Source organism: Komagataella phaffii, chromosome 2 (genome assembly GCF_000027005.1).
Source record: "Komagataella phaffii GS115 chromosome 2, complete sequence".
In the NCBI taxonomy this organism is placed as follows: Eukaryota; Fungi; Ascomycota; class Pichiomycetes; order Pichiales; family Pichiaceae; genus Komagataella; species Komagataella phaffii.
Window position 1 is genome coordinate 1,418,365 of NC_012964.1, and position 13,166 is coordinate 1,431,530.

A 13,166-nucleotide genomic window follows, 5' to 3' on the forward strand; every position below is an offset into this window, starting at 1 on the left:
GAAGGTATAAAGAGTGCCTTACTCTGAGTCGCTGAATCCGTTCCATACATCAAACTCCCGTTCCATGTATTCCAAGCTTGAAAGTTCAGAAGAACTATCATCAGGAATAGCACGGCTAGAGCAATGAACAGATTGAGTCACTGGCTCATTGTCACTGTCCTCGTCTCTGCTGTCTGTATCTGTATCTTCATCTTCATCACTGATTTCAACCACCGCTCTTCTACTACTTCCGTAGTTGTGGCCAAAATCTTCATCACTTGATCCCTCCGATTCCGAATCAACCCCTCTTTCATCTTGTGCCTCTTCGTTTAAGATAGCGTGTAAATCTCTGTGATCAACAAAGTCGTCAAAATCTGACTCTGATTCGTCTTCATCTAGGATACTGTCCTCCTCAACAATAGAAACTGCATCGCCCTCGGAATCGTCTTCCAAACTTTCATCGCCTGCGCTTTGTCGGTTTATTAGTTCTCGGCCACAATTCAAGCACAAAGAGCCATGAACCTCCCAATGACACTCAGAACAACGAGTAACACCGTCGTCAGTATCATAGACGGCATAGCCTTTGTTTTGAAATATTGATCCAAACAAAGAAGCTTTGTTTTTAGAATCTTTCTCAAAGAGCTCCGTCTGTTGAGCATGAATTGTTTTAACGGTGTCAGCAACCTCTGGAAATATTTCTAAGCACGTTTCTATGAACTGACTGAGGATATTTCTGAGCGAATGATTTGGTATGGGTTCCGCTTGGACTGTGGTTCGGCATATTGGACAGGTTCTTGGCCTTTTCCTAAGCCATTCGTAAATACATCCATAGCAAAAGCTATGTCCGCACGATGTGACAAATGGTATGATCATTAAATCCTGGCATATCGTACAAGTTAAATGTTCAACAGTCTTGCATGTAAGTTTGCTAAGGATCTCATACTCTCTCGAACCTTGAAAGAGCTTCTTGAGGTCAAATTCTTCTGGTTCTTTCATTATGTTTGCGTAATATGTATGTCATAGCGAAGAGGTAGGAAAAAAAAAGTAAGCCACTATCTAAGTGCGATACCAGATTAAAGATGAACAGCACCATAGTCAATGTATTGCTTACACTTGGCGCATGCAAACATGCAAAGAAAACATAATCAACGGCGGCTAAGGGCAAAGAAAACAAGAATAAAGGATGAAGGTTCGATCGCAAAGAGAATGTATCTAACAGCTTCCGGGAACGGAGAAGACATAAAGTCTGATAGTCGGGCTGGCATTCAGCCAAAAATTGATAGTTTTGAAGTAATCTAGCCTCCTTGAGTCATGTCCACAAAAACGTACCATACATCTGGCACTATTTCACTGTCTTGGAACTGAGTAATATGCTGTATTCAACATGCTAAATATTGCGTATATTATTTCTTATCTTTAATACCGAAGCATGCACGGCCAGTGTAAAACAATGTAGCAGCAACAGAGACTCCCAGCAATCCAAAGTATGGGATCAGGTAGTATTTGGATCTTGGGTGGGCAGCATAAATGGGTTTATTGGTGGATTGGTAAAACTTTTGTAATTCAATGATCTTTTCAGTGGCTGTAGGCATTTTCTATCAGGTTAGCATAGACTTTAATAAGAGAGTAGACCAGCTGGAACTTACAGTTATTGTATTGTGTAGAAGGTTGTGTTAAAGAAAAAAATGTCTTTCGATTCTGGAACTTACTGAACGACCAATAAGCGCATCTGAATTTTGTAATTAGCAAACATCCGAACATCGCTGGAAAGTGAGGATAAACACACGTATGGAGCGAGGAGAGCATTTGATCCTACGTACGTGAAATGGATTCGGTATCTCTTCGTAGTTCATCGATACCCTAAACATAAGCGTTTTACAGCTACAAAGAAGGATTGAATTGCTAAATATATTGGCCACTGATGCTAATAAGGATACAAGGAATTGATCTACTACGTAATCTGAGAACAATGTTCACATACATGACCTTCGTAGTGAGGAGCGAAAAGAATGAGTGGGCAACTTTTAAACTGATTTGTTTATACAGCTGCCGGCAGATTTTGCTTCTCACGATATTCAATTGAACAGTCTGTGTGTTTGGTACTGTCGTTCTGCTCGGAAAAAAAAGTCTCTATACCGAACTGGCCTTAACGCATCATCGAAAAGCTGGAGTTCCTGACCAACGAGATGAAGATGAAATTAAGCGCAAACATACGTCTTAGCTCCTTGACGAAAATGTAAATTCTACTTACCTAAGAGTATACAAGACGAGCATCGAGCTTAATCAACATTCTCATAAGCTACTTTGTCTCACTTCTTTAACGTAAGTATGGAACCAATTCCCTGCTTTTATATCCCTTCAAGGTTGGTGTTTGCTAAGGACGACAAAAAACATTGATAAACTTGTATGTTTTTGGTGAAATTCTAGTTCGACTCGTAATTTATTCTAGAATTGAAGCCTAATTTTCTCTCTTTATCTTCCTGGTTATGCTCAAAATGTTACTGTATATTATACAAGTCCAAAAATAACTATCTAATTCTCTTCTAAATTATCGTCCGTCAGCCAAGCCTTCGATAGTTGGACAGCGGGAAACGTCTCAACTAATGCTGATTGTATTGCCGTAGCATACTTTTGCGGTATATCATTCTCGTCCACGCTAACTTCTTTGTATCGTACGGACAACTTGTAACATCTATCGAGCTTTCTTGTTAACTCCAGGGAAGATATTTCGACTTGGTTTAAATCTTCATTTACCGATTCAACGCTGATTCTGTCTCTATTCGTTATCACTCTGAGTAGCCTAACCATGACCAAGGCTGAATAAACACAGATAAAATGTACCTGGTCCGATAGAAATGCAAAATACGATGAATTATCAACTGAGTTAATGGAATCCAAAACCTTTTCTGTATGGTACAGCATTGAACGCATAGAGACGCTGTCAGCAACATCGAGTATTCGGTCTATTACCGAACTATCTTGTATGCTAGGATAAATAACATCTGTTGTTTCACTCTGCAACTTCTTAAAATTCCAATGAAACAAGACGAGAAAGTACCCATAATGATAACCTAACTCTACAAATTGATTAGCAGGTTGTTCAAAAAGATAACTCCATTGCTCGAGCCATTTGACTAACTCCCCACGAGCTACTTGTAAAGATTTCTCTTTGGATGCTGACTGACTGTTCAAAAACTCGCAGACAATTAGTTGTAATGAGCATTCGGCCACCATACGACCATCAAAATTGGTAGACTCAGGGAGGTCCAGCACTTTCCTACCAGAATGAAGATTCAACGAGTTAATAATCGAGATTCTGCCTGACAGAACACTATTGACCAAATGAGCCAGACATAAATGGTTCCATAGACGATAGACAGTTAATCTTTGAAACTCTTCGGAAATTCCTTCAGGTCGATCAGAGATTAGATTTCCAGCTCTCTCTTTGGTAATGAACTGTTGTAATGCAACGCCTGAAAGAAACCATCCATCTACTGAAAATGTTTCATCAGAAAGTGTCAACGCATAGACGCTGAGTATTACTAAAGCTTGCATAAATTCCAAACATTGGGGCATTATCATCAGGTTCTGGTTGAGCTCCTTCATCAGTGATTGACGCAAATATTTTTCTGCGTGCTTTCTTATGTAGGGATCACTATACTTCAAAGATAAGGAGCAGGCAACTATAAGCAGTAAAGGGCATTTGGACATAATCCGATCCAACAGCAGTTCGGTTGATATGTGATGAGCAAATGACACCCATCTACCATATCTCTCCCTAAAAGTCGACAGTAGCTCAATCGCTTGAGGTTTTGTCAAAATTCCTGCTATAAAAAACTCGGATCCAGAGTTCCTGACATGGTCTCGAGGCAACGCCAAGTTTGATAATGGTATAGGAAGATTATCTATTGCAACACACTGAGTGAATGATGCAAACGGTGAAGTGATAAATGTGGAATGTGCAGCTCCCAAACTAGGTATGTCGGTTAAATCCAGTTTCGACCCAAATGGATTCAAGGTGACTTCATTGTAATCAGTATAGGTTGTTATTTCGTCAAAATTCTTTTCTTGTTCAGCATAGCCAGTAGGCCTGATTTGATCTAATCCTGGCTCATAGTTACCTTGTCTCGCTTGCTGATGTTGTTTATGTTCAAACTTGGACTCAACTCCAAATTCAGCTTGCACTTCATTTGTGTCGACCAACGAAACTGCAGCCGGTTCAGAAAGGCTGAAACCCTCTCTTCTCAATAGTCCTAAGATCTGGCTAACTCCAGCTTCTAAAGTCTTCAATTTTCTGTCTATATTCAAGTTCATTTTTGCTATCGGTGACAGCTTGAACACTTGGCTTTCTGGTTGAATGGTTTGCTTGATATCAAACGAACCGTTTTGGTCCAAATTGGGTAAGCATCCAATTATATTCTCCTTTGAATTATCAGGATCTGTCGCCCGTTTGAGCAAATCTTCTTCAAAGGAACAGACTTGGCTCATCGAGGCACATCGAAGGCATGCGATAGAATCTGAAGAAGGAAAACAACGAGTCTTCTGTCTCCGACAGGATGAGCAAGCCTTTGAAGCTCTAGAATACAAAGGTTTCTTGGGTTTGGTCACTTTGTTTGACTTTGTGGAGTCATTTCCTGGAAGCACAGGAGCCATTTCTCAGCTTCTCTCTCAGTTTTTAAAGTTTGTCGAAATATTTTGATAAATGCTCTGTACTTGATAAGAACTGCTATCTTTGATTTCGCGACAGAGGTGAAAGAGAACAGAATCCATCACCTCCTTACATCAGAAATGAGAGTGAGAATTCATAGCCTACCAAAACAAGGACTCAGGGAATTGATAAGTTTACCCCACAATTTCGCTTACTCCGCGGTCATGTATGATGGATGATCCAGTGGTATAGTCCAAACGAAACATTCGACAAAGTTCTTTTTGCTTCTACCTAGAGGGGTCTCAATTTACGTTAAAGCCAGTCGGGCATATACTCGATCGTATAAATAGAAACGTTTTAGCCCTCGTTTTCACCATACCATTCCTTTTTCCTGGGTATTCTACTAAGACCAAAAGAGTACCTCTCCACACTACCAAAACCATGAGCAAACAAACTCCGTCAGGAATGACTTTTATTTCCCTAGTGGATGATTCAAATGATTCTCCTGTAACTCAATCTACTTCAGCCGATAAGGACGAGAAGCATACAGCTGTGTCGCAGGAGCAGATAAACGCTGCTGGAAAGAAGCAGAACCAAGTTGATGACGAGGAAGAAGAGGAGCAGAAGGAGGAATACAAACGTTCTCTTGAAGAAATTGAAATCAAAGATGCTGCTTATTACAAGATGACAGATCCTGTTCTCCTGTATGATATTCCGGCCCAGGTTAATTCTTCTGATGAGTACATCAAATGGTCTCCCAATATCGTACAGACGAGAATGTTGCTCAACCATTTGCAAATTCCATTTGAAGTACAATGGTTAACGTACCCTCAAATAAAGCCAACCTTACAAAAGTTAGGTGTCAAGCCTTGGGATTCAGATCCTGAGTATACTCTTCCAGCTATTTCATATAAGGGGACTACTGTGATGGGCAGATCCGAGATTGAGGAATTTGTTAAGCAAAACTTTGACCCCTTATCAACTCCAAATTTTACAGATTATTTTCTGGACATCGAAGACCGTAAATTTAACCGAGCTATTTCCAACTATTCAGATCAGATTCTTATGGGGAAGCTTTCTTTCCCACTGTTGGCTTTTTCGGAAAGTATTGTGGTAAAAGATGAGAATGACCCTGAATATTTCCAAAGAACAAAAAATGAAAGATTCGGTGTTGACTGCCAGGCTTTGGTAAAGGATAAAGAAAAGATTCATGAAATGGTGGAAGCCATTTGCAATGAATTGCCTGGATTTATGGAGCTATATGATTACTCGGAAGCTGAGAACGCTGATTTACTATTTCTGAAAGTAAACAAGTATTTGATGGGCTTTCACATTACTCGTGCTGATCTTATTATTGCATCATATGTTTTCTGGATCAAGACTGCTGTTAAGGCTGGAATGGAAGAACACTCATTTCACAATTATTGGTTTGATGCTTGGTATAACAGAATCTCCAAACTTCTTGACTCCCCCTTCGATGGCTCAAAGGTTGAACAAGAAGCGCTTGATGATTTGAACAAGAGGATAGAGGGCTCTCATCAGAATCGTGTCAGAGAGTCTGGGGAGCAAATTGATGAAAATGACAAGACCGAGAATGTCAATGAACTCACTGAACCTGCCAGTTCGACTGTTGAGCAGCCCCCCGCGTAGTTTTATTTAGGCGTCTTAGTTCAAAAATTACATAAATATTAGCTACATGTTACCAACATGCAGACGAAGATGTCGTAAAATCATAAACTTTTCATTCCAGTTAATAAATACTCATTGAGCTACACGACCAAAAACTTTGACTCTCTTCACCCCACCATCAGGAATAATAACCAGCTTGACATGGGTAAAAACAGTCTTTTTATCTTGAACTTCATAACTATGTTCATGGTCAGAACCTGTTTTACTTTGAGGAACTACTATTTTCCAGCCTTCATCCAAAGGAGGTGTGGTTTCTCCTTCATGATAAGTTCCTTCAATTCTGATGAACTGAGGAAAGTTACCTCTAAAGTGAGCCGTATCAACGACAATGTGATCAATGTTTGTTTTATCACCAAGTGCGATAACTGCCCAGTCAATGTGACCCTTAGAACGTGATCTTTTCGTCTCCCATCCATCAGACATATCGTGGCCACGTCCTGGAAGCAAAAGATTGTCTGCGGATCCAAAATGTTGATCACTGAAAGCCTGCACAACACCTCCGTTGTTAACGTTTGCCAAATCAATAATGGTATTAACGTCACTTGGTCGTATAGGTACCACTTTTCCATATAATCTGAATCTAGCTATTCCTCCATCAGGATACTGCTTGAGTCTGACGTGGGTGTAGGCGGTTTCGGTTATTTCGTCTCTGACAAAAAAATGTTTCTGGGATGGTCCACATTCTTGTTTATCAATAATCAGGTCCCATTTGGCAGAATCAATATTTTCATCCGTACAGATAGCCGCCTCTACTGTAATAAAAGGGGCATGATTACCATTAAAGAATGCTGTATCCACTTCAGCTCCAATTAGCTGGGCACTGGAAACTCCCATTTTAATCACAACCCAGTCAGATTCTTCCTGATTATGTCTTCTAGTTTCCCAGCCGTCATACCAGGCGCCAGTGTGGACAAATCTAGTGGCGTCTCTGACAGGGGCAGTTGGTTTTAAAAGATTCTCCGCCTTTGCAAAAAACTCATCACTGAATGATAGTACCTTGCCTCCTAGTTTCTCACCGATTACATCAGTATACTTCAACACCACCTCATCTTGGAAGCGTTGTTGATCAGTCCTAGTAATCTTCATATGCAGCTACCAGATTCTGTAAAAATAATCCATTTTCTGGACGGAGTACAATTCCTTTTTATATTCTTGTCATGTCCGGGTTATCTTATCGGCTGGGTATTTCTATCTGAAAGCTAACTTGCGCGCCGCTAGCGGCCCGTCCAGCTTATCTTCATGGTTCCCCTTCCCCCGCCAAATAAAAATCGAGCTCAGAAATGTATGCAGTTGTTACTAAGACCGAATCTACTCAGACCCGGAGCTGACCGTGCAAGATGAATGGCATCGCACAAATCCGTCAATACGAAAATTGAATCGGCGTATGGGATTTTTCTCTATTTCCTCTTGGTCTCTGGAGTGCAAAGTTTTCTCAATGTACTCAACGTTACCTTTTCTATCTACGAGGATAATTGTTTGGGTTCTAGTGCCATAATAGTCACCCGCAACTGGATTATCTATATTGTTCGGATCATGATAGTAGGGTGTCTCAATAGGAGGAATGAAAATACTTTCTGGGAAGTGTTCAAACGCCGAAATGTAGTCTGTTCTCAGGTTTGGATGGATTCGGTCAATCGATAATATCTTGAAAATTTCATCGATTAGTGTCTCGTGTCTTGCATGGTCTCGGGACATGTTCTCGCCTAATGAGAATTCAGAAGCATCATAAGCTTTCATCAGGTTACTAAGCTCTTGCTGCCCTTCTATGACCTTCGGCCAAGGCTCAAAGAAATGTGAGTTCGATAGTCCAAATTGATCGGCGTCGACAAATACCTTGGTCCTTTTGGTGGACCTATTAGTGAAGACGCTCAATGGGCAAATGCGTCCGTCATCGCCCATGGATAATTGGCCGTACATTAAGGAAAAACCTCCAATGCTCTTCAATTCTTTCTGAATAAAATCGTCTGGCCAATCTTGAACCCCGTGGGAACACTCACCATAGCTTACCTTAGTAGATGGCCTCACCTTCTTGCTTGCCTCTTCTTTCCCCGCTTTGTTTGGCTTTGCACAAGTTAGATAAGATATAGGTAACAGCCCCCTGGATACTTTCCCTCTATGGTTGACTTCAATCGGATCTCTGTAGTTGACCAAAACAGCAAGTCGCCCGGTTGTAGTAATTCCTATCCATGTCCCTCTTTCTTCACGGGCCAGATCATAAGGTGAGATCGTCTCCACGCCATCAACCAGTCGCATCTCCGCCTCATGAGTTGGTCTCTTGAAATACTCATCCCTGTTTGAAGCAAGAACAAGAGAATACTCTTTCGTGTTGGCACAAGTAAGTAAAATGCACATGATCAATACTCACCATAAAGACGACTTAGAAAGTTTGAGTTGAAACTCTGCGCTTTCCGTTTGTATACTTTTACGTAAGCTATACAAACTCTTACCGACGTGTTATCATGCATCTAGCAATAGTGGAGTTCACACTGGTAGTGCGCCAATCATAATTTGTAAGCTTCTCTCCTTGATTTAAATGTGTCCTAACCAAATCCCTCTTTTTCATTTCATTGGACAGTGTTGGAAAAGATCCAAACTTACCATCCCTTACCATAGTTTCTCCTTTGAACAACTTACAAGAAACAATGGTTAACGTCACCAGATACGCAGTTCCAATTCTCAAACCATATTGGACTTTTTTTGCCGGGGCAGGTATCACCTACTACTTGATCGGCAAGGCTGCCAATGCTTCTATGAATAGCGATGAATTCATTAATGATCCAAGACATCCTCGTTTTAACAGAGGAGAGAAAGTCATTGACATAAAGGCTTTACCATGATGTCCGATAAATTTACGTTTAGATACATATCTAATGGAAAAAAGTTCCAATTGAAACTGAAAAAGAAGAAAGTAGGAAAGATTCAAAAAGTTAAATTTATTCCATGACGCTTTAGCTTATTCTATACTAGCTATTTTCTTTTTGATGTCAACCTCGCTTGCTGTTTGCAAGGCCTCTTTGAGTATGGCTAACAACTGAAGTTCGGGTTCCAAACCGATACTAATCCGGATTAAATTACGGTCCACTCCCCACTTTTCGATCTCGTCCAATTCCTGGAAATGTGCTAGAATCGAATAAGGACATGCCAATGTGAAGTTTGTACCTAGTGAAGGGCCCTTGCTCAACTTCAAGCTGTTGAAAAAGCACTTTGCTCTTTCCGCTTCAATGAATACCAGTGATAGCAATCCTCCATACCCTCCTAGTGGTGTCTTAATCTTATCGTAGTGCTCTTTTGATCCTGACAAGGATGGATAGTAGATCTCTTTAATGAGGGATGAATTGGAAAGATAATTTACAACTGCCTCCGCGTTTCGGTTTACTTTATCTGAACGTGTTTCAAAATCTCGACTGTTTCTTTCCATATAGATGACATCTTGGGCCCAGTAAAGGTCTTCAAAGCGAGAATTGAAGTACGCCTTCAAGGATTCATAATGAGGGGAGTCTGGATTCAAAATCAATGACCCACCCATAACATTCGAAGCTCCGCTGAACACTTTGGTTAAAGAGGATACAACCATGTCAGCATATGGAAGAACGTGGATATTAAGAAAATTTCCAATTGTCTCATCAACAACAACTAAAAAGTCGTATCTTTGAGCCAACGATTTAACACGTAGCAGATCTGGCGTCTTTAGGAGAGGGTTGGAAGGACACTCGCAAAATAAGCTGCTGATCTTCAATCCGGATGCCAGTTGCTGTTCCAGTTCGTCTAATGATGAATCATCGCCCAATCCGTAGAAATGGACCCCAGGACCAAATTTCTTTAGAATGTTTAGCGTGTCTACATAGGGAAATCCGAAACATACAGATTTCCTGTCAGCATGCCCAATACTCAGAATTGCTAAATATGCGTTGAAAATGGAAGTCATCCCCGAGGGATACAAATACACATCGTCTTGCGATAATTCTGAGATGGCTGCTCTTTCAGTTGATGCCGAGCCCTCATCTTGGGACTCTCCAATTTTTCCGGCAATCCTCCGTTTAAGTAGGGATTTAGCTTCATTGTGGAACCTCATGTCAAGATTTCGACCAAAGCGCTCCTCGATGAAAGTAGAATACTCATTAGTATTGTTATTGAGGTCGACAATCGAAGACCTAGACGATCTCGATTTGCGGGATCTCTGCCCAACTTGATTATTGCCTGGAGAATTACTCCGATGGTCCTCAATTCCTTCGGCCAAGTACTTTAACTCGTGCAGACAATATTCTCCCATTCTAGAGGATATTCCCTCTCCAGAATGTTGCCAATATTGTTTGGCTACACTGAATTCGGAAGCTGGAAAAAATGCTATGCTGATATGGGTTTCTAACCTGTACGCTCGTTCGTCCTCATTCTTAGGACTAGGTGTCGACAGTTGGAGGATACGAACGTTGACTTGGTCCAACTTAGTATATTTTTTTATGAACTCTCGGCATCTCTTAGCTACATTGTAGGTAGGAAATACCAAGCAGCGCTCACTTTCTCTTCCATAACAATCTTCTAATAGTTTGCAGAGAAGTTTGATCTCTTGATGAATGAAAAATCTAGGATACCCAGTGGACATCCTTTCTACCACCCAGTCCTCTCCTTCTTCGTAGCCAACGGTAGCTTCCCATGTCGGAAGAGTGACGGAAACAGCATGTGCGGTATTATTGGGAATAGAGTCACCAATTTTTTGGGATATCATGTGTACGAAGTGACTGTTATTGTGCTTTGGGCGTTTATACAGGGATTATGCTTTCATGAATTGACCTCTGTATCGTTCCTAGTGGGAGAAAATCGAGTCTTTCTCTAACGTTCGTCCCTCAATCTAAAATAAGCTAAACTGAATCACAATTTGAGCTTTGCACTTATTTTACTTGTTGGATTGATCTATCTCGAAAATAAGTCAAAGTTCCCACGATAACGACGTTCAACTATAACTTCGCCCGTCCATTTTCGGCTAAAGCTAACTTGATCACTGTACTTAATTGATTAAAAAAAGGAATTCGGTTTGAACTTTGGCCTGTCATACTATCTACGAAAGAATTGAAGCTTCAGCGTTTTGAGTTCCAAATCGGTTCCCAGCGAAGTTTATTACTTAAGAACACATCCGTTCCACTCAATTCCGAAAGAGAAGCGACCTAATGATGGCAAAAGCGTTTTTGGTATTCATATTGGCATATTTTCTTTACTATTTGACCTCTCATATTACAAATTTCTGGCCGGTACACACTATTGTTGAGCAACCAGGACACAATGAGATATGGAAGGCCCGAAAAGATGAAGTTCGTAAAGTGTTTCACGAGTCATGGGTGGATTATGTAAAGCACGGTTGGGGGAAGGATGTGTATCATCCTGTCTCTCAAACTGCAGAGAATATGGGTCAAAATCCTTTGGGCTGGATTATCGTTGACAGTCTTGATACTTTGCACTTGATGAACTTGAGTAAAGAACTAACGCGTGCCAGTGATTGGATTAAACATGAACTCGACTACGACTTTGATTATGAGGTCAATGTATTTGAAACAACGATTCGAATGCTAGGGGGCTTCCTATCAGCTTTTCATCTCACCAAAGACAATTTGTATCTGGACAAGGCAGTAGACTTGGCAGACAGACTTATTGGCAGTTTTGAATCGAACTCTGGGATCCCATATGCGTCTGTCAACTTGAAAACTGGCAAAGGTGTTCGGTCACATGTTGATATGGGCTCCAGCTCAACTGCTGAAGTGGCAACACTCCAACTAGAGTTCAAGTATCTTTCTCAATTAACTGGGAATAGCATTTATTGGAAAAAGGTTGAACACATTATAGCTGTTTTGGATTCCAACCATCCCACGGATGGACTGGTGCCTATTTATGTTCAACCGGATACTGGCTCATATTGGGGTAATCTGATCAGGTTGGGGTCCAGGGGTGACTCCTATTACGAATATCTTATCAAGCAATATCTGCAAACGAATGAGACTGTCTACAAAGAAATGTACGATGAGGCTATACGAGGAGTGAAGAAACATTTGGTACGGAAGTCAATCCCAAGTAGATTAACATTTATCGGTGAATTACCTAATGGTATCAATGGTGAGTTTTCTAATAAGATGGACCATCTTGTTTGTTTCCTTGGTGGAACTTTAGCAGTTGGAGCCACCAATGGACTAACCATCAATGAAGCTCGTCAATCTGACTTTTGGAACCCTGAAAGGGAATTCCAGTTTTCACTTGGTAAAGAGCTTACCCAAACGTGCTACAAAATGTATCACGACGTTTCAGCAACTGGTTTGGCGCCAGAAATTGTGGTATTCAATACTGATAGAAAAGTCCAGCATGATTTTTACATTAAGCCTGCGGATAAACACAACTTGCAAAGACCGGAGACTGTGGAATCCTTATTTTATATGTACAAAATCACCAGAGATCCAATGTATCGTGACTGGGGCTATAAAATTTTCAAGAACTTTGTCAAGCATACACGCGTAACCAGCGGCGGAAGAAACAACAATGTTCGTTACTCTTGTTTGCAAGATGTCACAGCAACTATCCCTAAATATAGAGACAACTTGGAATCATTCTGGTTTGCAGAAACATTAAAATACCTCTATTTGCTCTTCGATGATGATGTGGCTGAACAATGGGATCTCAATAAGGTTGTATTTAATACTGAAGCACACCCTTTTCCAAGATTCTTCCAAAACCTAAAGTTCAAAACTGGCTGGGAGAGAGTTAAGCCTACATCACCTTTATCATCGTAGAAAACACATTAGTATAGAAAATGTTGCATAGAGAGAGGACAAGAGCAAAGTGTCAATTTGAAGCTGCAAGTTCTGCCAACTTT

The 13,166-nt window shown here is 40.8% G+C and overlaps 9 protein-coding genes across 9 annotated transcripts; 3 read left to right on the top strand and 6 right to left on the bottom strand.

Moving 5' to 3' along the window:
* Positions 1–18: 18 nt before the first annotated feature.
* Positions 19–975, bottom strand: PAS_chr2-1_0882 (uncharacterized protein; the record flags this gene model as incomplete). Its single annotated transcript, XM_002491631.1, has 1 exon — positions 19–975. The coding sequence occupies one exon, from the start codon at positions 973–975 to the stop codon at positions 19–21; it is 957 nt and encodes a 318-aa protein (XP_002491676.1).
* Positions 976–1,382: 407 nt separating this feature from the next.
* Positions 1,383–1,571, bottom strand: PAS_chr2-1_0746 (Hypothetical protein; the record flags this gene model as incomplete). Its single annotated transcript, XM_002491632.1, has 1 exon — positions 1,383–1,571. One exon carries the CDS (start codon positions 1,569–1,571, stop codon positions 1,383–1,385), a length of 189 nt encoding a protein of 62 aa, XP_002491677.1.
* A 940-nt stretch (positions 1,572–2,511) lies between these two features.
* PAS_chr2-1_0747 (Hypothetical protein) lies at positions 2,512–4,632 on the bottom strand (the record flags this gene model as incomplete). The annotated part of the gene is made up of 1 exon (XM_002491633.1): positions 2,512–4,632. The coding sequence occupies one exon, from the start codon at positions 4,630–4,632 to the stop codon at positions 2,512–2,514; it is 2,121 nt and encodes a 706-aa protein (XP_002491678.1).
* A 436-nt stretch (positions 4,633–5,068) lies between these two features.
* Positions 5,069–6,277, top strand: PAS_chr2-1_0748 (Hypothetical protein; the record flags this gene model as incomplete). Its single annotated transcript, XM_002491634.1, has 1 exon — positions 5,069–6,277. The coding sequence occupies one exon, from the start codon at positions 5,069–5,071 to the stop codon at positions 6,275–6,277; it is 1,209 nt and encodes a 402-aa protein (XP_002491679.1).
* Positions 6,278–6,388: 111 nt separating this feature from the next.
* On the bottom strand, positions 6,389–7,402 carry PAS_chr2-1_0749 (Allantoicase, converts allantoate to urea and ureidoglycolate; the record flags this gene model as incomplete). The annotated part of the gene is made up of 1 exon (XM_002491635.1): positions 6,389–7,402. One exon carries the CDS (start codon positions 7,400–7,402, stop codon positions 6,389–6,391), a length of 1,014 nt encoding a protein of 337 aa, XP_002491680.1.
* A 222-nt stretch (positions 7,403–7,624) lies between these two features.
* PAS_chr2-1_0750 (uncharacterized protein) lies at positions 7,625–8,668 on the bottom strand (the record flags this gene model as incomplete). The annotated part of the gene is made up of 1 exon (XM_002491636.1): positions 7,625–8,668. The coding sequence occupies one exon, from the start codon at positions 8,666–8,668 to the stop codon at positions 7,625–7,627; it is 1,044 nt and encodes a 347-aa protein (XP_002491681.1).
* Positions 8,669–8,958: 290 nt separating this feature from the next.
* PAS_chr2-1_0751 (Subunit of the mitochondrial F1F0 ATP synthase) lies at positions 8,959–9,153 on the top strand (the record flags this gene model as incomplete). Its single annotated transcript, XM_002491637.1, has 1 exon — positions 8,959–9,153. The coding sequence occupies one exon, from the start codon at positions 8,959–8,961 to the stop codon at positions 9,151–9,153; it is 195 nt and encodes a 64-aa protein (XP_002491682.1).
* Positions 9,154–9,269: 116 nt separating this feature from the next.
* PAS_chr2-1_0752 (Cystathionine gamma-synthase, converts cysteine into cystathionine) lies at positions 9,270–11,039 on the bottom strand (the record flags this gene model as incomplete). Its single annotated transcript, XM_002491638.1, has 1 exon — positions 9,270–11,039. One exon carries the CDS (start codon positions 11,037–11,039, stop codon positions 9,270–9,272), a length of 1,770 nt encoding a protein of 589 aa, XP_002491683.1.
* A 439-nt stretch (positions 11,040–11,478) lies between these two features.
* Positions 11,479–13,083, top strand: PAS_chr2-1_0753 (Alpha-1,2-mannosidase involved in ER quality control; the record flags this gene model as incomplete). Its single annotated transcript, XM_002491639.1, has 1 exon — positions 11,479–13,083. The coding sequence occupies one exon, from the start codon at positions 11,479–11,481 to the stop codon at positions 13,081–13,083; it is 1,605 nt and encodes a 534-aa protein (XP_002491684.1).
* Positions 13,084–13,166: the final 83 nt, after the last annotated feature.